This window comes from Mirounga leonina, unplaced genomic scaffold (assembly GCF_011800145.1).
Source record: "Mirounga leonina isolate KUSES-001 unplaced genomic scaffold, KU_Mleo_1.0 Mir_53, whole genome shotgun sequence".
NCBI classification, from domain to species: Eukaryota; Metazoa; Chordata; class Mammalia; order Carnivora; family Phocidae; genus Mirounga; species Mirounga leonina.
Window position 1 is genome coordinate 99,216,306 of NW_023270807.1, and position 25,848 is coordinate 99,242,153.

Genomic DNA, 25,848 nt, shown 5'->3' on the forward strand with positions numbered 1-25,848 from the left:
AGGAAGGAAGGAAGGAAGGAAGGAAGGAAGGAAGGAAGGAAGGAAGGAAGGAAAACATTGCAGTTTTTGGCAGGTTTTCTCCGAAGGTTTCCAACGTGTAGGTTGTTTACAAGCATATTGACCAGCAGAAAGAGTAAGGAAAGATTTCCAAGTCACAATTCTAAACAATTTAAGTAAAAGCTTACCAAGTATTACTCCTCTGAAGCTTCAAAGGGATTGTTTATACATTGCTGAAAAATAAAATTGCATTTCCACCCTTGGATGCGAGTGACCCTCTGGATGAGATCACTCCCCAGGACGGATTGGAGAACATAGCTTGGCCTTAAAGGGAGCAACTCACAGAATTAGGTCAAGAGTTGTTTATTGACTACATAATTTTCCAGGTGCAAAGTATGCAAAGTACAGATGTAACACTTCTACACTGAAGCTAGTGGGGGTGGGGGGCATAGGGTCTGGAGGACTCTTTAGCTACATTTCTGAGCAAATTAGTGTGTTTTGTGTTTCTTTTTAAATTTTTTATTGTTATGTTAATCACCATACATTACATCATTAGTTTTTGATGTAGTGTTCCATGATTCATTGTGTTTTGTGTTGTTTTAAGGCAACCTGATGCATCTACTGCAGGAAGGCTTTACCATAACTAAGCAGATTAAAGCCACTGCAGTGAGTTACATTTGACAGGCTGCTGCTAGTGCAGATGGTGTTTATAACAGACGCATCTCCTTATCCAGCTACCTTTGACTTCCAACCATAAATATTTTATAAGCTACCGAAGAAAAGAGAGCACCTTGTCAAATGAAGGAATTTTAAAGTTAAAGTGCTTGAAGAGAGAAAGCACGAAGCCTCCCAGTGACATATTGTGATCATAGACATAGAATTTTTAAGCTAATGGTGCTGCTATGTGGTGTCATACACAGCAGGTCCAGAAGGAGTGGTTTGAGACTGGAGCGCTTTTCGCCATGGGTGCTCTTAATTTGCTCAGAGGATAATAATACTTGTGCCCATTTAAAAAAGTTAATAAAATTATCAGAAACTAAAAGAGGAAGGGTCTACATCAGTTAGAAATGCGTTTGGTGGAAAGCAACTACACTGGCCTAAACAGGTGAGAAGGCTTACTTATTTCGTGCAACAAGTAGCCCAGGGCTGGTAGAGTGGCACGGTGATGCCATCAGGGACCTATCTCTTCTCTTTTTCCACTGTCCTGATGAGCATGTAGAGTTTAGCTTGTACAATGATCCTGATGTTTGTTTCCTCTTGGTCACAAAATGGGTGCTGCACCTCTAGGCATTGTGCCTGTGTTCCAGGAGGGAGAAAGGAATTGAATGCAAAGGTTTGAGAGAGGATGCCAGATGAGTCTGCCCATTGTTAGAAGATTTCTTAAAAGACCATTTCAGCAATGTCCATTTATAGCTCATTTATTTGTTAAATGAATGGCCAGAGTTTGATCACTCAGTCACCTCCGGCTTCAGATGAGTCTAAGAGGGTGAATATTTTCAGTTGGGTATGTTTTTATCGAGAGTGAAACCATGATTCCATTAGGATGCGAGGAAGAATAGATATTGGGTAGGCAACAAGCAGAATCTGCCAGAGATGGTGATCATTTCAAAATATTTTATGTAGTTGGTAATAGGTTTGAAAAATGCTGGTTTTCCATATTAAATATGAGAAGACCATGGAGATAAAAGAAAGCAGCCAACAATACAAAAATGGCATATGTTTACCTTCCAAATAAAATACCCATATTTAACGTGGAACACAATAATAACTGGTTAATCAATCAATCGTTATTGCATCCCTGGTATGTACTAGGCTAAAAACCATGTACTGTGACAAAAAGGAAACAGAGAGAGAAGGAGAGGGAGGGGAGGGAGGGAGGGCAAGAGGGAAGAAGGGACAGAGGCAGGGAGGGAGGGGGAAAATCATAGCAGAACTTTTGAGGTCTTAGCCTTCCCAAAGCCTTACAGGGTAGTGCATACTTCAGGTTGGCATCATTGTCCCAAGACCAATTAAAGAATGATATAAATCATCATGTGCCTAACTAAGGAATGAGTTACTAGGTGTAGACTCTATTTGAATTTCAGAGAGGATGAGCATCAGTGCGGCCGAGAAGCATTAGACAAGGCTTTGTGGAAGAAGTTGGCTTTAACACAGACTTTCACTTCTCAAAATATTAGGTCTCCTTGTTGTGAATGATAAAAGCCCAAATGAGACTGCTTAAACAAATACAGAAGTGTGTGTGTCTTCGTGTGTGTGTGTGTGTGTGTGTATACATACACATAGGTGGGCTATCTTTAGGGGAGGGATAATGTATTTACCCATATAACTAAAGCCTTTCAGTTGGGTATGGCTGGATCCAGGGACTCCATCTGTCCCATCAGCTCTGGTCTATTCTTACCTTCTAGTTCTTGGGCAGCCTAACTAACTCTTAGGTAGGTCCTCTCTTTTGGTGGTTAAATGGTTGCCTTCAGACCCAGGCAAGCATCTCACTCACTAATTATAGTAGAAAAAAGGACTTGACTTTCAATAAGCCTACAAATTCCTGAGATGGAGTCTCAGTGGGCACCGAAGTTCAGATGCCCATCTGTTAGCCAGTCGTCATGTCCAGTGGAAGGAATGTGCTGGTTGGCTGTGCTCAGTTCAAATATCCTCCCAAGAGACAGGGTTGTGAGGGCAGCCCTCCAAAATCTCAAGGACAGAGCAGGGAAGGGGGTGATTCTCTAAAGGGAAATGGAGATACTACTACCAGATGAAGGAGGAAAGATTACAAGTGTTGTTTATTATAATAACAACTCGAAACTGAGTCAAGCTTGCAGCTGGTCTACCATGAGATTGTGGATATGCCATAGGCAAAAAAAAAAAAGATAAATTTTAAGCTGATATTTTAACAGGCCACGTAATAATGGGAATACATTTTATTTGTTTGTTGGTGGATTTATTTAATACTTTGCTCATTCTTCAAATGAGCAAATGATCTGGAGCCATTTATAGAAAAGGTAAAATAAAATGGTAAAATGTAAATGAAGACCTATCAGAACTATGATAAACATAAATTCAAATAGAAGCTGTAATATACAGAAACCCTAAGTTCCAAAAAAATTGCTGTACTTGAACTGCTTTTACCCTGAATTTCCTGGTAGCCAAGAGAAAAATTGGGCCATAAACAGTTACACACTCCTCATTTTCCATAAAGCAGAAATATACTAGATTTCCAGGTAGTGTAGTGGATTAAAGAACATGCGTTTGGGCTTGAATACCAGCTCTCCAATTGACCTTGGACAAATTATTTAATTTGCCTGATTCTCAGTCTCTCGTCTTTTATATAGGAATATTAGTATTCACAGGATTGGGTTGTTTTACAAATTGAGATAGTTACATGTAAGGTACCAACAGATAAGAGCCCTGCAATGAGAAAAAAAAATAGGAAGTTAGGAGACAGAGTGGTCAATTACTTCCTCATCACAAACACGGAACTGGATTGTGTGATGCTGTATCTTATGGTATCTCTTGATGACCACCAAGGGCATGAACATGTCACTTGGGCAAGGCAGCTCTTGACGAGGCCAAGAAATTTTGCTCCAGTGGACAGCTTTGTGATAGCCCAACTCAGCCCAAAACTAAAAATCCAGCGTCTACAGAGAAATGGATGGATTCTGTGTTCTTCCAACAATCGTTCTATGTATCATTATGTCCTTCAGTGACTTTCTGTTCAAGGATGTAGTCCCTGGTGGGAGCCTGGAGTGGGGGTTTGGGTGGGTGATGAACCCCTGGACTGCAGTGGTGTAGGTTGGTCATCCGGCCTAACCTGACACTCGGCCCAGGAGAATGGTCACCCTGTTGGCAAGGACTGGATTTTCCCCCAGTGCTCCAGAATAGCTCCAGTCTGAGAATCAGCAGTGGACGCTTAAACCCTGTGGCCCTTCCTCTCATTTCAAACTTCAGGTTTCTTTATTTTACCACATGTATCTATCTCCCCATGAACTCTGCCAACAAGGATTTTTTCATTCCTCATTCGAGTCCAACTCCTTGACAGTTATGGGGAAAATCAGAAGTTTTACGTCCAGTGGAGGCTCTCTCACTATAAAGACAGTTGTTGCTCTGGAAATGGCCTTCCTTTGTCCCTCTTTCCATTACTCTTTCTCTTTATTATAGTAAAATCCTGATGGAAATATTCATGTCAGTTTTTTGAAAATATTTTTGGAAATAGTGATCTCTTTCATTTAGCAGTATGTGATAGCCTGAATGTGATCATAGTTCCCTATAGGAAATGGGATACTTCATCTATCTTGGTGGGAATTTCTGAAAAGTCTGTTTACCCAGCATGAAGTCACTAATGAAAACAAATAAAAACCAGCCTACATACTCCTCTATATGCTGGTGGATTGGGTCTATATTAATACCACACTTTTTTAAAAAATATTTTTAAAAATTTATTTGAGAGAGAGCACGAGGGATGCATGACAGGGGGGATGGGCAGAGGGACAAGCAGGCTCCCCACTGTGCAGGAAGCCCGGCAGGCTGGATCCTAGGACCCTGAGATCATGACCTGAGCCAAAGGCAGACGCCCAATGGACTGAGCCACCCAGGCGCCCCTACATGCCACCTTTATTCAAAATTAATCCATTTAGGAAAAAGATGTACTTGTGAAAAGCCTCCAACATGTAGGCAGTATGACACTTCTTCATCTGAGAGCAATTTAAATGTCTTATTACCATCTCCAGCTAAAAATACCTTATGAATTCCAGATTCTTTTGTGGAGTTAATCTTGCAGCCCAAGTTCACCTTGTTGCTAATTCTTCATCTCATTTCAGTGCGTGCAGGGTGATGTCGTTTTATGTAGAAGGAGAATGTATTTGATCTGTCTCCTTCTCCAGCTATCAGCAAATCTGTGCCAAGGGGTTGGAGGAGCTGTGGAGGTAAATATGGGACATAATCAGCAAGTAGATCCTTGTTATTTGGCAATGTTCTCTGTGTCTACCATTCTTACTCCCTCTTCTGTAGCTGAGGAATGGGGTTTTCAAGAATGGATTTTTGAAGAATCAAGAATAATAGGTCTTTGAGTACTTTGCCATAGCAGACCCTATCGCTTGCTTACCCCACATCCATTTCCCCACAGTCCCTCCTCTTTAGCAGAAATCTGTTAATCTGCTTAAATTGTACCCAGTGGGAAAGGTAATCCCATCCTCAGCTCAAGGGTAACTGCTAAGTGATTTAAGCCGATAATGGTAGTCTCATTTTGTTTGCTAATGGCTCATTGAGAGAGGGCTGCTGGCTCGGTCCTAACCAATGAAAAGTGAGAGGAAATTTTCTCATGACCTTTTAGGTAATATTTTCAGATCTTAAAGGAAACATCCAATAAAGATAGCCTCTTCTGCCCCTGGACTGTGTCATTCTGCATGTAATGGCTGGAATTTCAGATCTTAAAGGAAACATCCAAGAAAGATAGCCTCTTCTGCCCCTGGACTGTGCCATTCTGCATGTAATGGCTGGAATTGCAGCAGCCATCACGAAACATGAGGAATGCTAGTCTGAGCACAATAATGACATACAACAATGGCAGAGCAGGATGGAACAAAAATATGGAATGAGTCCAAGATCTCCATACCTAACAACTTCTATTTTGAAAGAGAATATATTTTCTTTTATTTATTTATTTGTGGGAGACTATGTTTTCCTTATTGTTTGAATTGGATTGGGTTTTCTCTTACCTGCAAACAAGAGCACCCTCACTGAGGTATGGAGATATTATATGAAGCAAACCTGGAAAGTCCTTAGCCACGGTTAAGCTAGTTGTTCTGAGAGCTGCAGGTCATCAGTCTTCCTGCCCTGTCTCTCTACGCCTGGTGGGCATGAGGCAACACTAGCCCAGAGAGCTGATGAACTTAGCATGGTGTATTTTCCGTGCATTGCACACATGCAACACACACACACTCAGGAATATGATAAATGCTAAGAAGCCAACTCTACGTAGCCAAGTCAAGCATGGAGGGCTAGAAAGTTCCTTATTAATTCCAACCAACAAGAATCAGGTAGGTGTACTTTGGCAAAAGGAGAATGGCTGAGTTGAGGCTACCTAGTTTCTGGAGATACCAAGGCCCGGCTCAAATATGTTCTCCGTGAAACTGCCCCTGAGCCTGCTAGGCCACGTTCATCACCCCTTCTTCCTCTTCTCCTACTACTGTATTCATATTTCTAGTGAGGCACTTCCACAGGGTCTGAGACCCAGCAGGCAGGTGTTTGGTTCCCTTGTTAGATTGTGAGTTCATACGGGATAGGGTACTTGTCGTAGCCTTTGTTGTATTCATTCATTTTATAGCTATTTAGTGAGCTGGGTACTAAAGATGCAGTAGTAAGGAAAAGCAGATGTGCCTCTACAATCATGGAATTTAGAGTCTAGTCGGAGACAATCAAATCGTTACAATAATCAGTTCATTTCTTGCCACTAACCAAATGACGGGCACTCAGTAAAGAGCTCAGGAATTATCTGTTGAATTCAGTCACAGAATTTTCAGTATTCCACAGGGTCTCTCATGCTCCTGAAGGCTAGCCTAAGTTGATATTGTAGAGGAAAGGCTCCCAGAAGTAAGCAGGGTCCAGACCCAGTGTGCAAGCTCTTTTTAAGCCTCTGCCTGCATTGTGCTTCCTAACGTCTCATTGACCAAAGCAAATTGTGTGGCCAGGCTCGAGGTCCACGTGGAAAGAACGTAACGTGTAACGTGGAGGTTACACTTTGCATGGATAGAGGGAGGTGGGACTAATCTGGGGCCGTTACTGTACCAATCTGCCACACTATTTTAAATTGTGGGCTATGTTATAAAAACCTTCAACTCAGCCAAGGAATTTAAACAATGATCATTTGAATCCAAGAATAAGTTTCTTGCTACAAATTCACACTCAAACTAAAATTTGATCCAGGCATTTTAAATGGAAAATAATGATGTGGTTCACACTGAACAGTGAATCTAAGCCTTTGGTTTTTAAAACCTTTACACAGTGCTTTGATGGGGGGTTGGTAATTGACAGCCAAGAATGGCTGTTCTCCCAGCCTTTATACTATTTACAGTGAGGACAGTTTTCTCTTGTGACATTCATAATGAGAATAATTAACTCTTCTCCCCCCACCCCCAGCATCCAGAGGGACCATTCTAAATTGACTGGTTGGCCCACGCCAGCAATACTTGCTATAAATTATGAAACTTACAATCAGTAATCAACACTTCTCTATTGCATTATAACAAATTAGTTTTTAGATTGGGCTTAGAGTATAAATTCTTATTTTAAAAAATAGGACAAAAAGAACACATATAAAGAAATAAAGTAGGACGCCTGGGTGGCTCAGTCGGTTAAGCATCTGCCTTCATCCCAGGTCGTGATCCTGAGGTCCTGGGATGGAGTCTCCCATCGGGCTCCTTGCTCAGCAGGGAGCCTGCTTCTCCCTCTGCCTGCCACTCCCCCTGCTTGTGTGTGCACTCTCTTTCTCTGACAAATAAATAAATAAAATCTTTTTAAAAAAACAAATAAAACTTAACTTTAGAGCAGACTCTTAAATCTTAAAAGTCTGTATAAACTAAAATGTCTATGCATGTTTTATTTGGAGAGGAATGTGATTAAGACAAAATGTGTTCTAGATCTGAATGAAGAGTTAAAAACTGAGTATGTGGGTCTGGTGGAAAGATTATCTACCCAAAGGCATCTGCGTAATTCCATATCCTGGTCCAAAACTTAATCTAAAAGTCAATTGAATTGATTAATACTAAAAATGGAACAACTCTAGATCTAGAACTAATTTGAGGACCAAGTCCTTCTTTGTTCTTTCTGGTAAATCTGCGGCTCTCTTTCTGAGTTTTAATAAGGAACTTGTAGATCACAGAATACATAGCATATAAGAAAGTGCTGGAAATGGCTGGAGTTGGCTCAGATTTACTACAGCAATATTACTTATAGTGTCTTTGAGCTCAACAAAACCTACAAGGCATATACACAGGACGAGGAGGGTTAAGTTGAAGTGCCAAACCCATATTGGGTTTCTCCATTTGATTTTGATTATAAAAGCCATAGAGAGGGTTTAAAGGGCTCTTAAAAGAGCGGGCAGAGGTTCTGAGCACACGTACAGTAGAACTTCTATATGCATGTAGAAGCAAAACTAAGTCGCACTTTGAAATATTCCTTTCAGGATGGTTTAGCCTCTAAAACTTACGCATCCTCCACATTCTGCTCACAATTCATATATGTGGCATGTGGACATCATTCCTCTTTTCTGTCAAACATATGAGTATTCCACAGACTCAGTTTTCTATAGACCACACTGAGGTTTGAACTTTAGAAACTCTTAACATCCTGTAGTAATGAGATACGCAGATATGGGCTTCTTCTTGCCTGTGATTTGTATACTGACCAGACAAAGAAGCATCAAGAATGTTGTAGAATTAAAAGTGAATCTGCCTTTTCTTAATACGTTTTTTTTTTTCATTTGTCAACTTGAAATTTGAAAGTATTCATCTTCTTGTCCATGGCATTGATAGCGTTCACCCAAGGTCATCTAAAATTTGAGTTTTTAATCAAACTAGAAATCATTTTTTTCTGAAGAATACTTCAAAGTTCCAGCCATGATGGTTTAATCTTCACATCCAAAAATTGCTTCTGGCTCCTTGTGAAAATTGCTCCTTTGTATGAGGATTCTGTTATAGTATAAAGGGTATTACATTCCTGGAAATAACATAATGATGCCTATAATGGAGATAAGGACATTAGATAGACCAGAATGGAATGAGTATTTAGAAGTGCAAGATGCCATCCAGATAACCCCCTGAATGTCTGTAAGTATTGTGCTGTCCTGCCTCAACATCGTGGGACGTGAATAGGGAGGAGCCTTGAAATCATTCGATTCAATATCCCCAATTTATACTTGTGGAAACGTTGCTCCAGAGAAGTTGTTCAAGGTCACTTGCTCAAAGTCACTCAACTAGTTTGGCCAAGGGGAAAGTCAAAGTTTTGACTTTTGACTTTCAATCCAGGGAACTTTCTGTAAATCACCAAACTTTGTCTTATGTAATATAGCATAAGAGTGTTTCAAAATATGAGTGTTGAGAAAAGTTGATAGATTTACCTTATAGTTTTAGGAAACAGAAAAGCCAAAAGAGCATCCTTAATAATGACAAATATGACAGCATTGGTTCTATTACAACATTTAATAGATTTTTATCCAAACAGTATATCTAATTAATAGACACATATTTATTAATTTCCCACTATGCACATGAAATATCCAATCTATTACAGAAATAAAACAGATGGGCTTGTACTGCATTTGTAGCTATTTGTCTTTCTGTAGATAGCATCAGACATGAGACTGTTTCAAGGGGGAACAGGGGAAAAGGAGAAAGCATAAGTTTCGTATTTGGCAAGGCTTCTGGGAGAAGATAGGTTATGAATTAATTAGAAGACCCAGGGACGCCATTTGAGAGTTGTGGATAGAACTTTCTATTCAAGAGGTTTGGCAATGAGGGAACATAGAAGGTTTTTATTTTTAAGATTTATTTATTTATTTATTTATTTGAGAGAGAGTGGGGGGAAGGGTAGAGGGAGAGAAGATCCTCAGGCAGACTCCCTGCTGAGCAGGGAGCCCACCATGGGGCTCCATCCCAGGACCCTAAGATCATGACCTGAGCTGAAATCAAGAGTTGATGCTTAACCAACTATGCCACCCAGGTACCCCAAGTTCTTAAATGAGTCCTGTGTGTTTCCCCCTCTAGAATGGAGGAAATTAGCCCAGGGGTCTGGAGAGTTGATGGTGCTTATCAAATGGAAATGTATTTGTCAGGGGACCTAGCGTGGCTTGATGGGCAGAAGTTAGCGACAAGGGCTACCAAGTTCTGGAAAGCATGGCTGGAAGGTTGAAGCCCTGTGTAGGCTGTGATGTTGATGGTCTTAAAATAAACGGAGAGCTGGAAGTGATTAAAACTGTGAAAGGAAGAGAAGCATAAGAAGAACATAAAAGAAGATTTATTACATGGCCAGCCCAAACAAGAGTGGGACATGGACGGAAATGTCAAAGCTTCCAAAAGAGAACTGCGTACACCCTGAAGCTGGAATCAGGGTTATCAGCACAAATTACTAGAAAATTTTTCCCCCTATTTCTTTTATGAATATATTTGACAAGGAAAAGTATTAAAATCTAGTTTTAATTTTTAAGGCATTTCCAGGTTATATCTTAATAGCAATCTAGGTTAAAGTGAATAGCAGTTTAAGAAGAGAGGATCATTTATTGGCTTCCAACCCAACCCTCCACTGTTATGGATGAGGAAGGTGTGACATCGCTGACTCCTAGCACCACAGTGTCCTAGGAAACTTTAAAATGAGGACTCACCAAACGGCTTTGAACTGCTGCTCAAAATCCTAAGGACAGTGAAGAGCAGCAGTGGCCCTGAGTGTCCCCACATTGGTATGAGTAACCATGGGAGAGAGGGGCTGTAAGATCACAAGGTGAAGTTTTGTTCCTCAAAGAAAGCCATTTCATCTTCAACATAATATTAGTACCAAGTTAGGTTGAATGCTTTGAAGATATTTAGTATACATTTCAGTTAACCTACGCATTCAGTTAACCAGCACACCTGCTCTCTAACCATCCCGGTAAGTAGGCATTACTGTAGTGGGAGAGTATTTGTCAGGCCAATCATGACTTTTTTTTTAAAGACTTTATTTATTTATTTGAGAGAGAGAATGAGATAGAGCACAAGAGGGGGGAGGGTCCGAGGGAGAAGCAGACACCCCGCTGAGCAGGGACCCCCGATGCGGGACTCGATCCCGGGACTCCAGGATCATGACCTGAGCCGAAGGCAGTCACTTAACCAACCAAGCCACCCAGGCGCCCCTAATCATGACTTTTAACTCTGGGTTGGAGGCCATCGGCACTCCAGGGAGACCCAAGGAAGACAGGACATGCTTTCACGCAACTCCCCTCCAGCATTCACGCAGGCAACCCTCTCCCTCACCTTGGCCCCTTAGTGGTAGCAGAGGCTCCTGGGAGCATTTTAGAGCCGGATTTCTGACCCTCATCCCAGACTGTTTCAGTTAGTCTTAGAGTGGGGCCCAGAAATCTGTAGTTTTAAAGTTCCACAGGTAATTCAAATATACAGCCATTTGGGAATCACAGCTTATAACATACCATATTAAATGTCATTTTGCAAAGACTTAAAAAGCAGGATTGATGTTAATTCTTCCAAAAAGACCACTCCCCAGAGAGTCCTGTAATCATAGGCGGTAAAAGTCTTGGTCCAGACCAAGCTTGCTTTTTACCTAGAAAGTCTTCTTTATCCCCCTTCCCACTGCAAACCAGGGACAGGCAGTTGAAATTATGGATGTCATCTGGTGGTAGTTACTGTTGTGCTCAGGATTTTGGAAAGACTTCTGTTTATTTGGCATGTTCCACACAAGCCTGTCAGCCCCTGGGGATTTGTGGCATTTGCAGAACTTACAAGGCAGGCAGCATAAAAATATATAATTCATAGAGTGAACTATTTTGGAGCTCCTTTCACTTTTACAAATTGGCCATAAAATAGAAACCACAGACATAACATTCATATAACCATAGTTGCCAAGAATGAAGAATCATTTGGGGAGTGGGGGAGGATGACGACTTTTAGTGTGTACTTCTTTATAGGGCATCCAAAGAAAGAGTAAGTGTTCAAAATTTGTATGCAATTACAGTTGGGATATAGTTTTCTCCTGACAGTTGTCAAAAATCTGTTGAAAAAAGAACGAGGATGTTGAGGTTGACCTTAAGAGGCATTTAAATTCATTAAGCTTATCATTTGAAGGCATTTGCTTGTCTTGATAGACATATCAGGTGTATTTAGGATTTCATGTATGTTTTACTATGACTTATTGCTTCCTGGTTTTCCCTTTCCTGGTGGAAGTAGTTCACAGTATCCAAGGCTCTGTGATTGCCTACAGTAGACTGGGGGAAAGAGTGAAGGGGAAACCGCATTTTTTTTGCTCTCCTTCACCCATTAGCTGCTTTGATGTTCTGGGATTACGTTAGCTTCTAAAACGTGTCCTCTCAAGGAGAAAGAGCCTACCTGACTCCTATCTGTTCCACCTGAACATTCCAGAGACTTGGGTAATGAATGAGTAATGGCCAGTTTTACTGGTTGTGATCATTGACTGTTGACAAAATAACATTTAATGGAGTTGGACACATTCAAGACATAAAAGAGGAAATAGTCTCTCTCACAGAAGTCACACTAAAACTTATTTTCACCATTTGATGTTATAATATATCAGAGTATCGTCTTAGGGGTCCGGAGAGCTGTGAGCTGGGTTTTAGTTGTTATGTGCCACTTTTCGACCTTGAACATGCCAAATGATCTCTCTGAGCCTTGGTTTGTTCACCTAAAAATAGTCATGATATCTCCCTCACAGGGTACTCGAGAGATGAAAACACAACATAAGAGAAAACTCTAGCCAAGCCAAACACAATTGGGCTGGGAGTGAGGGTGATAGAGAGTAGTAGTGCTGGGGTGGGGAGGGGATTGGAGTGGGTGGATTATTCTAAATTGTTCTAGACCTCAAACTCTGTTGTTCTGTGAGTCTGTCGTCTATGGAGAAGAAGGGGGCCCATGGGGGAGTCACTTAGGTGCAATTAATGATGCTTAAATTATTTGATAATTTAACCTCCTAGAGAAATGCACAGCTAGAAGGAAGACACCCTATTCAAATCAGAATTGGTAACAAGGATTAAAAACTTTTACATGGCACAGAGCCTAGGACAGGGTCAAGGTCAGCCTTTCATAAAAATCAGTTCCTTTTTCCCCCTCTTTTCCAGAAAGAACACTTCAAATAAAAACCGACAATGATTTTTAAAGCAGACCTTCAGCAGCTGATGTATAGCTCTACCAAAGCGGAGATGAATCAACTTGTTGCTGTTGCTAATTTTAACACCTTATCCAACATCAACACATTGATTTAGCCTGCCTAAGTTTGCCAGTTTCCAGAGAATTACATAGGTACTTTTAGAAAATGATTTAAAAGCCCCATCCTAACTTTGAGAAAGGTTTATGTTTGTGATGGTATATATTGTGTCTTTAACAATCACCAGACTGATCCCAGCTTCATCCAAAAACACGTTTTCTAGCTCGATTTTCATACCCTGTAGCTGTCTAGTGGTGTTTGAAGAAATGGTCAAAATAGTCACAGTGGGGATGTTAAGCTCTCTTTTCTCTTCAAATGTTATTGTAGATACAGTTGTGGGAATAATGCAAGGATTTTTGGTTTTATGTAAGTGTTCTTTTTTTAAAAAAACCAAGGTCTGATTGACATATTAGTTTCAGGTGTACAGCATAATGATTTGATATCTGTATACATTGCAAAATGATCACCACAGTAAGTGTAGTTAAATCTGTCACCATACATAGTTAAAACATTTTTTTCTCGTCATGACAAAAGTGTTCTTCTTAAATAACAAATACTTAATACTGTTATTTGGTAGCCTCCCGCAAGACTAATGAAAGAATTGGAATGAACATTTTTTTAAGATTTTTTTGAATTTATTAATTTGAGAGAGAGAGCTAGCGTGAGCAGGGGGGAGGGTTAGAGGGAGAGGGAGAAGCAGACTCCCCGCTGAGCAGGGAGCCCAACTTGGGGTTCCATCCCAGGATCCTGAGATCATGACCTGAGCTGAAGGCAGATGCTTAACTGATTGGCACCCCATGAACATTTTTTTTTTGAACTAACTAACCACCGAAAGGTAGATAATATCTTTAGTTATTAGCAAAAGGAAATAGATGAAAAGCCTGCTATTGTGTTAATTACTCAAGAATTTCAGGAGACATTAAGTGTTTTCACTGAAGGTTTGTAACTAAGTGCCTCAGTTCTTCATTTAAATCTTCTAAGCTACACCTGTACTCTTGGAATAAAGCACTTGCATATGTGGTAACTCACATCTTCTTGGTCAGCAATTCAGTTGTAACAAGCAACTCTCCCTTGCTGTACTATGCTGTGTTAGAAGACAAGGAGAAATGCATTCATCCCAATTCTTAAACAGTTTATTTCTTCAAAGAAATGAAAATTTGTGTTTATATTGGTGGCTCTGTCACAATTATAGTCTATCCCCCAGCCTGGTTATTATGGAAAGACCAACTTACAAACACTGTTACTATCCTATTATATTTCAACCTCCCTGGATCATAACCTCATGAGGAAGACCATATATGATTTATCTGAATATCTGAACTTCTGCAGCTGTTGCCAGTGATCACACTCTTTGGGTACTCACTGATAAGACCAGAAGTAAAATGACCTATTATAATGATTATCTTTTTACCCTTTTTATGTCTTTTATTACCATTCGGTTAGAAAGATCAGCTGTATTTGAAGATTCTCCTGGTCTCACATTTTAGCAGAATCATTGTGTTAATTACTGTTAAGCATCACATTAAATCCCTCATTGCAGCCAACCAATCAATGTTTGTTGAGGCCCTATATATATGTATATGGCATGTTCTAGGCAGTATGAGGACACACAATAGAAGATACTGACTGGTCCTAAAAAAAAACCCAACATATTGCTCATTAAAATATATATATATATATATACTGAAAAATTATATCAAAATGGTACATGATATAGTTGCTAAGTGAGTGATACAGATATTAGGTTTGACTCCAATGGCAAGTAGCCTTTAAGTTCCAAACTTATGAAATGCTACTTTGCATATAAAATATTTCAGAAAAATAAGTAAACCTGTAATTACAAAGGCAAAATTCATATTACATACAGTAGGCAAGTTAGGGGTATATTTATGTTTATATTGTGCTATAGCTTTGGGCCTTTTTATGGCCTTCTGTTATAGGGTATGTTCTGAATGAAGGACTCTTGATGGTCTTTTGTCAATTGTTACTCAGTTCTAAGCATTCAAGATGGAAATATTTTCTTTATTGGGGATATAAATATTTAATCAGATGCTTTTCATAATGGCTTCTTAGTCTATCAAAATCATTATAAACTGGACAATTAGAAAAGAAAAAGAAAGAAAGGGCATCCATATTGGGAAGGAAGAAGTAAAACTATCTCTGCAGATGACATGATCTTGTATATAGAAGTTCCTAAAGAATCCACACAAAAAAAGCTATTAAGAGCTAATAAATGAGTTCAGCAAGACTGAAGAACACAGGATCAATATACAAAAATAAACTGTTTCTATCAGTGAACAATCAATCCAAAAATGAAATTAAGAGAACAATTCCATTTAAAATAGCATCAAAAAGAGTAAAAGGAGTGAGGCTTGTATACTGAAAACTACAAAAAATCATGAAACAAATGAAATGAGACCTAAATAAGTGGAAAGACATCCCATGTTCATGGATTAGAAAACTTAACATTATTAAGACAGCACTAGTCCCCAGATTGATCTACAGTTTCAGCACAATCCCTATCCAAATTTCAACTGCCTTTTTTTACAGAAATTGACAGGCTGGTTCTAAAATTCATATGGGATGCAAGGGATCCAGAATAGCCAAAACAATCTTGAAAAGGAACAAAGTTTGGAGAAATTCACCCTTTTCAATTTCAAAACTTACAACAAAACACAAGTAATCAAGACTCTGTGGTACTGGCATAAGAATAAACACATAGCTCAGTAGGGTAGAATTGAGAGAAATAAACTCATACATTTATGGTTAGTGGATTTTCAACAGGGTGCCAAACAATTAAATGGAGTAAGAATAGTCTTCAATAAATGGTGCTAGGACAAATGGTTATTCACATGCAAAAGAATGAAGTTAGATCACTAGCTCACATCATACACAAAATTAACTCAAAATGAATCAGACCTAAATGTTTCCACTAAAACTATAAAACTCTTAGGAGAAAACATTCATGGGTTAGGCAATGGTTTCTTAGATGTAATACCAAAAACATAACACCCTGAAGAAAAATTAGATAAATTAAACTTCATCAAAATTAAACACTTTTGTACTTCAAAGGACACAGTCAAGAAAATGAAAAGAAAATGTGTAGAATGGGAAAAAATATTTGCAGATCATATATTCACAAATCCAGAATAAATATAGCACTTTTAAAACTCAATAATAAAGAGACAAATAATCCAGTTTTAAAATGGGCAAAAGATTTGAACAGACATTTCTCCAAAAAAAATATACAAATGTCCAATAAGTACATGAAATATGCTCAACATCATTAGTCATCAGGGAAATGCAAATCAAAACAATGAGATACCACTTCACATCCATTAGGATGGCTATTAAAAAAAAATGGGCAATAACAAGTGTTGGCAAGGATGTGGAGAAATTGGAACTCTCATGAACTGCTGGTGGAAATATAAAATGGTGCAGCTGCATTGAAAACAGTTTGGCAGTTCTTCAAAAAATTAAACAGAATTACCATATGATCCAGCACTTCCACTCCTAGGATATATACAAGGTGATTCAAAAACATATGTCCACACAAAAACTTATACACAAATGTTCATTGCAGCATTATTCAGAGTAGCCAAAAATTGGAAACAATCCAAATGTCCCTCAACTCATGAATGTATAAACAAAATATGGTATATCCATACAAGGTGATATTATTCGGCCATATAAAGTAGTGAAGTACGGATTCATACTACAATATGGATGAATCTTGAACACATTATGCTAACTGAAAGAAGCCAGACACAAAAGGTCACATATTATATGATATTATTTATAAGAGATGTCCGGAATGCTATAGGCGAAAACCATAGAGACAGAAAGTAGATAAGTGGTTTCATGGGACCAACGTAGTGAGGGAAATGAAAAGTGAGTGCTAATGGGTATCAAGTTTCTTTCAGGGGTAATGAAAATGTTCTGCAATTAGATAGAGGTGATGGTTGCACAACTTTGTGAATACATTAAAACCACTGAATTGTACACTGTAAAAGGGTGAGTTTTATTGTGAGTTTTTATTTATGTCTCAATTTTTAGTTACTATATTTTTTCCGTGACCACTCTACAAACTGAGTTCTAATAAAGCATAATATAACTTGCAAAAGCATATTGTCATCAAAGCACATATTTATATATTTTGTTCCTAAGAAGAAACAAAAGCAGCTTCATAATTAGTCTCATGGTTGACCTGAAATTTTACCAGTTTTAAGTGCAGAGAGAGAGAGATAACGAGTCCAGGATTTCTCTCAAGTTAAATTATGAAAGTAGAACATGAGTTCATTGCTTCTGTTCTCCCATTGACTTGTCATGGACCCTTCTCATTTAGACTGATTAGACATTTGTTGTTCTGAAGTTGAGGGAAGAATCCCAGTTACTCTAACCCAAAGTCTCATATTTGCTCTCTCGTTCTTTCCCAGGTGCTACCTTTCCCCAGCCAGGTGGTGTACAACAGAGTAGGCAAGTGTGGGAGTCGCACTGTGGTCTTGCTTCTGAGAATCTTGTCGGAAAAGCACGGATTCAATTTGGTCACGTCAGACATTCACAACAAAACCAGGCTTACTAAAAATGAACAAGTAAGTTGTCTTTGCCCATGGTTAGATTGTACTTTTGTGTCAATTCATTTGTGTAATTAGTGGGTGTCTTACAAGACACCCCTCAAACACCTAACAAATGAATCCCAGAGTTGCAATGTCATACTGTATTTTTGCCAGAGTATAGAAGTTTACTTTAAATTTAAGTTAAATTTAAACTTAAATTTAAGTTAAAGGTTCTGAAGGAAGTCTTTAGACAGGGAGTTTCCCTGAAGGGATACGTTTATTAAGATGGATGAAGGATGCGGTGCACTCATCATTGTCTATTTAGCTAAAATTAACTGTGCATGATTCTTAAATAATTACACCACTGAGCTACAAATAAGGCTGACATCCTGACAACGAAAATAAGAAAACTATTTTAATATTTCTTTTTCTGCTTTTTTTTCCACAATTGCCCTAAGTCTTTGTGGTTATAATAAAGAGAAAGTTCTCTCTGGGCCAGGAATCTGATTGGTTGATAGGAGCATGAGCTTCTTGCTAGGGGTGAGCTCAGGGGGTCTTGAATTACCCCATTTCCCAGGAAGAATTCTGCCTCAGTGTGGCCGAGCCATACCAGTGAACATGCTGGCAGTGGGCTTGGGGTGCTGTCGTCTGCCAGGAAGCTATGAAAACAGATTTTACTCTGTAAGTGTCTACAAAAGCAGGGTCAACAGTCTCCATTGAGGTCCTTTGCTTATGTACAAAAGTTAGGCTCAGGGCTCTCACGGTTATTTTACAGGGTCAGGTTTGTTAGCTTGGTCTTAACAAGATGCTTTTGTCCCCTTAGATACTTAGAATGGATAGCCACCAGCATAAGTCAGAGTTCTTCAGACAACAGAACCAGTGGGATGGAGATACCTATATCAATAGATAGATGATAGATAGATAAAGTAGATAGATAAAAAGGGAGTTACTATGAGGAGTTGGCTCATGCAATAATGGAGGCCAGTAAGTCCCACAGTCTGCCATCGACCAGCTGGAGACCCAAGAAAGCCACTGGTGTAATTCAGTCAGTCCAAATATGAAGGCATGAGAACCAGGGCAGTCAATGATGTAAATCCCAATGCAAGGGGAGGAGAAGGTAAGATGTGATATCCCAGCTTAATCAGTGAGGCAGGAAAAAAGGGGAGAATTCCTTCTTCCTCTGCATATGTTTCTATTCAGGACTTCAAGGGATTGGACGATGCCCACCCACACTGGGTAGGGTGGTCTGCTTTACTAAGTCCACTGATTCAAATGCCAATCTCATCTGGAAACACACTCACAGACACACCCAGAAATATTATTTAATCTAGGTACCCCTTGATACTCAAGCTGACACAGAAAATTACCCACCACACCACCCAATGAGTATAGAAATTTGGGGCATAAACAAGGCACAGGGTTTACTATCAGATTGAAACCATAGTTAGGGAAATTTTTACCCGTGTCCACTTCTTTCTGACATAATCCTTACCTTTGAGGCATTCAAAACCTCCCAAACAGAAGGAATCTCATTATCAATTTACGATAGCCTGTCTTTCTCTTTTATCTTGGGGGATAGTAAGACTCTTTTAAGACAGTAACATAACTAGTCATACTCACCGTAAAGCCAGAATGATCAGTGTCTTCCAGGATAGAGATCAAAAAGCCCCTTCCTTTGACAACTTCCATTAAAGGCTCTCTGAGTATCAAGTTTGAATAGTCATTTCCAATCAACAAAAATATTTTGAAATCAGCCCTTATAGGTTGTGTAGTAGGCTCTCAATAGAAAAATTACACTTGTTGGGGCGCCTGGGTGGCTCAGTTGGTTAAACAACTGCCTTCGGCTTGGGTCATGATCCCAGGGTCCTGGGATCGAGCCCCACATCGGGCTCCCTGCTCCGCGGGAGGCCTGCTTCTCCCTTTCCCACTCCCCCTGCTTGTGTTGCCTCTCTTGCTGTCTCTCTCTCTGGCAATTAAATAAATAAAGAAAATCTTAAAAAAAAAAAAAAAGAAGAAAGAAAAATTACACTTGGTGACATTTAAGGACATCACATTTTATGAATAACTTGAATAGGACTAGGTTCTCTTTCATTTCCTTAGCTGACCGAAAAGCTCATCCTATCAGGCTGGTTATGCCCTTGTCACTGCCTGAAAGAAAGTGACTATAGATAGTTAGCCTATGTTATTGAAATTTTATTACAGTTATTAAATTTGGTTTTCCTTGGAGTCTAGGTCTTTGGGTCTGTGTATCAGATTATATTTAAATATTCCTATACATGGAAACTATGCCCACTTCTCAGATGTCTCATAAGACACTGCAGCTTGATTTTAGTGCCCACTGCTGGAAGGGTACAAACAACCCAGAGAGAACAGGATGAAGGTAACCACAGTATGAGACACTGCGATGTTCAGGAATGCCCTAGAAGAGAAAGGACAAAATATGGTGTTTAACCTGGGGCTTTGCACCTACTTTGTTTCCTATGAGAAACAAACATGAGAAAGTAAAATAGAGTTGTAACTGTCAAGAGAAGCATGTTAGATTTAAAAATAACAATAATTTACTAATGGTATATACATTTTTAAATCCAGAAAGGGTTAAAGACAAAGTCTTCCTCCTCTTCTAAAAGAGAGGTTAGCTCTCATCTGTTTGGAATGATTGGCTTGTCTGGAAGCCAGGGAACAGACTAGACAATCTTTTAAGGTTCTTTCCAGCCCTGTGATTCTGTGATATATTTATACAACTTCTAGCATAATCTGTGTATGGTGTAGTTGAAACACTTCTGATTCCTGTGGTCAGTGTGACCTAGAATATATTGCATTACTTCATGATTCCAGATTCCTATTAAATTACAAGGCAAGTCTTAAAAACTGCAGGGAATGATAAGGTAGGAAAAAACAAACAATTTGGCTGTGATAACAAACGTAGCAAGTGACAGCCGCCTCTCTGTGGCTAGCTGATTGGTGCAACATGCAGGGAGAGCCAAGAAGTGACAAGAACCCAAATTTCAAGAAGCTCGAGAATGTTTGAAGAAACTCTTTCCCGTTATGTGCATCCCTCGTGCTCAAGTTACAGAGTGCATAAAACAACAGAGAAAAAAACATTACTTTAACCTAATATATTCAAGAAATAATTTGCAGTAAGAATAGCTCCTCTGCTTGGCAATTTATTAGAGGAAAAAGGAAGATGTGATTTCGGAGGTGAGTTAACATTTTACAGTCAGTGGTTCTCAACCTTTAAGCTGGGGAGCTCTGACAACATGTTCCCATGGAAACACTGTTCCCCAGAGCTAATAACAATCTCACTTCAGGTGCAGCATGAGTTAAACAGGCCTTGTGGGCTGGCCCGGTCTCTCTGCACCATGTAGAACATTTCTTTTATGAGAAAATGTGCCCCAAGTTCCCAACTACTGACTTAGTTAACAAATGAACTTTGGAATCATATCCACTCATAAGACTGGAATTATCTATACCATTCCATTCATACACAAGGCATTTCTCTGGGCTAGAGTCAAATTTGTGCATACATTGCTCCCTGGAGGATAGCGGTCATCTCACACACACACACACACACACACACACACACACACACACGTGCACGCAGAGTACTAAGTTTCACTAAGTCTATTTAATGGAATAAGACACTGAAGGGATTATTATAAAGGAAAGGGAGCACAAAAACACCAAATGTTACAATGCCAATAAAAATCCCATTACATCTGCCCTTAAAGAAACAGAAAGACCATTGAAGTTTATATTTTTAAAACTCTACCTCAACAGAAGAGCGTGGACACCTGCTGCTGGCCAAATGCTGGACCTTTTCGGGGCACAGGATGCAAGCCCATGATGACATTATCTCATTTATACTCTGAAACCAGATTTCAGTTTCTTGGGCTGGTTTAGATGATCTCTTAGAAAATCAGAAAATGGAGATTATATGCAATTTGAAAGATAGGGAACTATTTTCCAGAAGACATGAGTGTGATCGTCAAAAGACTCGTAACCATCTTTGTTAATGGTCTGATGCTCTTTCAGATCATCACTCTGAGTTCAGTGAAAGTCAAAGTGCACCACAGGAACATCATGGATATAAAGGATTCAAAATTATTTCATTCTTGTGGGAAAGGGGCAGAATTTGTTAGCATAGGCGTCAAAGAGATCAAGAAAGCAAATAATTTTACTATTTTTATTTATGTCAGAGCTACTGAGAATTGCACATTGGAAATGACACCTACCACATGCTAATTATTTTACTTCATTACTTCATTTCATTCTTTTGGACTGAAAATCATACCAGTGAGTGGGTATAATTCTTTATTTTGTGGATGGGAAAATTAAGACAACCAGATTAAGTCACTTTCCAAATGAAATCTAATAGAATGTCTGTGCTGCTTGGACTTGAACCTAGGTCTTCTTGAATCCAAAGCCATTCTTCTGGCTGCAGAGCAGAATCTCCACCAGAGCCTTTTGAAACATATAGTTGCAATGGCCCTTCTCCTAGAGATTCTGGGGTGGAGTCCAGAAAACTTCATATTTTTTTTTAATGAAATGTCATAGAGGGTTAGGAATCCTGTCAAAACTATCATATCAGCATTTCCTTAAGTGTGTTCCTGAAAATCTTAATCCCCTGAGACCCTGGAAAAAAAAATTTTTTTAAAGAAAATACCATGGTTAAATAAATTTAGGGAATGCTACCCTTAGCTTTCTGGGAAATTTGTATCAATTGCTCCCATTTTAAAGACTGAGAATTCTCTCAATTAAAAACCAAATTAGGGGCGGCGCCTGGGTGGCTCAGTTGGTTAAGCGACTGCCTTCGGCTCAGGTCATGATCCTGGAGTCCCTGGATCGAGTCCCACATCAGGCTCCCTGCTCGGCAGAGAGTCTGCTTCTCCCTCTGACCCTAACCCCTCTCATGTGCTCTCTCTCCTTCTCTCTCTCTCAAATAAATAAATAAAATCTTAAAAAAAAAAAAGAAAAATAATTAAAAAAAAAAAAAAACACCAAATTAGCAGTCTGTTGAACCGGCTTTCCCCTAGAGTTTCCCGATCCTCGTTGGCCAGGGGAGGCTGAGAGCTTGTGGCTGTCACGTGCATCCCATAGAACTCCCACTCCCAGCTTGGAAAATGCTGCACCAGCCTCTTCTGTCATTTCTGCCCATTATGCCAGGAAAGGCTACTCTTTCTCTATAAACTTCACATCTGCTTTGACTCTCTTCAACAGCTATTCAAATTATCCAAACCTTGAAAAGTATTCAAAGGGAAGAGACGAGCCCCTGTGCCCATTCACTCTAGCCTGCTTTCGCCTCTTGGTCAGAAACAGAATTGCTTCACTGTGTTTGAAACTTCCCTTGGCCTTGCCGGACTGTGACAACGTGGCATTGCAACTCCAAAATGGAAAACGCACCTGCAGAGACCATGTTGGGTTTAGGGACGGTCTAGAGGCCATGGGGACTCCTCCCAGGTTTCCCTACGGCAGGGACATCTGGCCTCTGTTTACTAACAAAGGTTCACTTGCTTCTTTCCAGAGCCAGTCTCGCTATTGTGTCTTCATTCATTTTGGTGAATATTTATTGAGGACTTACTAATAACGCTGTATATTGAGCTTCAGACAGCACACTAGATGTTTGTGCACCTTGCTTCTACTCCTTTAGTCAGCATTATTAGGAAGCTACTACCACCCCATTTTGTGGGAAGGAGCAAGTGTTCAAGAAGAATAGGGGAGAATGAGACTTGAAAGGGAACTGGGGTCAAATCCTGGAGAGCTCTGAATGCTAGGCTGAGGAGGTGGATCTTTATTCAGTGGGCCATGGGAAGCTATGAAATAAGTCGTTCTTAATCACGACAGGCATCAAAATCTTCTTGGGAACTTTTTCATGACACATGTTTCCTGGTCCTACTACAAAATACTGAGTTAGACTCTTAAGGGTAGAGCCCTGGTATTTGTATCTTTGGGGGGAACAAAGTTCCTAAGGAGGTCTTCATGCACCATTCTAGCGAAGAATCATTGCATGAAAGGCTCTAATTATTAGAAAGTTGTTATTTTATTAAAGTGAACCCTCCACTAAGCAAGAAAAATGCCTTTTTCACCTGAGAGTCTCTCAAACCTCTGAAGACATCATGTTTCCTCTGAAGTATTGAGTGGTGTCTCCTTGGGAACCTGCACATTTATCCCGGGAATGTTTCCCTTGCTTGAGACCCGCCTGGAAAAGTCTCTGCAGAATGACTGTCCAAGTTTCCTGACTTTATAAGTAGTAGCGACAGTGTCCACAGGCATCAATCAGAGCTGCTCCAGCGAGACCTCGGAATCAAACCACCAAGATTAGCAGAGAATCTATCGCCAGGTCACAGGAGGGATGAGTTTACCCAACTCGGCAAACAAGGTCTTATCTTGGATTCCTGTAGACAAAAGCTGAGTCCGCTAAATGGAAACTTGGTAGAAAGAAAAAGTAAAACAACGAAGAAGGAACAGGCCCCCCAAATTAAAATGTGTTCTTCTCTCCTTCCAATTGTAGCCGCGAGATTGATTTTCTCTACTCTTCAGACCCAGCCTCTTTGCCTTGTTCGTGTCATTGCTCCCCCTGGTGGACTTTGTCTTCATTGCAGGCATGTGTTGCCCTGAGCTGAAGGTGGAAAGACCATCCTGTCTAGCACTAGGAAGGCTTCCCCCCAGGCAGAAGGAAGAGGGAAAGGTAACCCGAGCCTGGAGCCATCTTCCCAGGCTCTGAGGTTAAAGGGCCACAGAGTTCTCCCCTGAGCTACTCCTTATTTGGCTTTGATGTGTTAAAAACATGTCTTTTCTTTCGTTAAGATGTTTTGCAAGATTATAGGGCCTCTAGTTGCTCACAAGGGACTCGAGAATTCAGACCAGGGTGGGGTCAGGACTCTGTCAATTACTGCTGACAAGCATTTTCTTAAAGACCTTGGGAACGAAGTCCTTCACTAACTAGCTGTGCTTGTAGAACTGCAGGTAAAGGTTTTCTGCTCTACCATCCCAGCCAGTTAGATGGAAAACAAAAGATGAAAAATCCCTTCCTCACCGATCCTCTGCATTATAAATTCTGTTTGATTCTTACCTTTTTTTTTTAAAACCTCAATTCACTTTCATTCTCAGCTGCACTGTGGTTTAACTTCTTCCTTTAGATACATTCCATTCCGTAGCACTTTTTTCCCCCAGTGTTTGAAACTCATTGCCGTTCTTGTTAAAATATACTGTTTGCCCACCTAGAACTTAAAAATATATATATATTCTCTCTGATATTTTAATGCTTTCATATTTTATTATTTTTTAATGCTTTTCCACCTGCTGTAACTTTCTCTCAGTTTTTCAGCACATCACATGAAAGGTAGAAAATTTATATCCCCATAAACCCTCTTTAGTCTCTGGAGTTATTTTGCTAACCAACCTCTTCCTCCCATTTTAAGAGGTTATGTATAGATCAAAAAGCACCAGGGACAGTAAAGAGATTGCAGCTCAGCAAAAGGGAGCAGGATTTCTGGAGTCAAACCAACTTGGGTTTGAACCCTGACTCCATCCTTTTCTACCAGTGAGGCCTTAAGCAATCTCCATAGCCTTTCTGTGCCTCAGTTTCTTAATCTATAAAGTGTAGATAATAATACTTAACCTGTGGAGTCATTTGAGGATGAATGACAGCATATGAAGAAAGAGCTTCTGGGTCCAGTGTGTAGCCCAGAAACCACTCAGGAAATGATCATTTAGTGTTGCTACATCTCCAGTGTTGTCACACCACGGTGATGAATGGACAGGTCTGTCCCTAAAAGGCTAACTTCATCGCCCGAGAGAGAATTCTGTCTTCAGTGAACGTTTCTTGACTCCAAAAGTCTTTCTGAATGGGGTGTCTTCACACCATAAGCAATTATGAGGTATGTGTTCTGTGCTAGGCTTTCTGGAAAATAATTAGAGCCCAGCCTCAACCCTCAAGGAGCTTACAATCTGGTTCAAAGCTAGTGCACAAACTCAACTATGGTGTAATGTAAAAAGTGTACATTCTAGAAGATTCTCAAAGCACTGTGGGAGATAAAAGAAGACAACAGGATTTCAAGCCAAAGACATTCAAAACCAAACCTATATGGCCTCACTTCTGCAGCCAGACTAGTTCTTGCCCAGCATTCCCTGTCCCCATGAGTGGGCACTAGCCTGCGTTCAGATACCGCCAGGGCTCTGGGAAGCTCTCGCCACCGCTCTCTCTCCTTCCCTTCTGCTGCCACCTAGCCACAGGGCTGAGAAGATCCTCTCTCATTAACATCTGTTAAACCTCCCCATCTGTCTTCACTTCCAGTGACTTCCTTCTGTGGTTCTCACATCTCAGTCCCTTAGAATCCCCTGGATGGCTTGTTAAAATACAGATTGATAGGTCCCCACCCCCAGAGTT

At 40.0% G+C, this 25,848-nt stretch overlaps 1 protein-coding gene across 2 annotated transcripts in view; it reads left to right on the forward strand.

Annotated features, from left to right (window-relative positions):
• UST (uronyl 2-sulfotransferase) overlaps positions 1-25,848 on the forward strand; it is a 331,118-nt gene that overhangs the window by 155,763 nt on the left and 149,507 nt on the right. For both annotated transcript variants that reach the window (XM_034990976.1, XM_034990975.1), the window contains exon 3: positions 17,343-17,498. In XM_034990976.1, the coding sequence (XP_034846867.1) occupies positions 17,343-17,498 (156 nt within the window). The remainder of the gene's footprint in view (positions 1-17,342; positions 17,499-25,848) is intronic.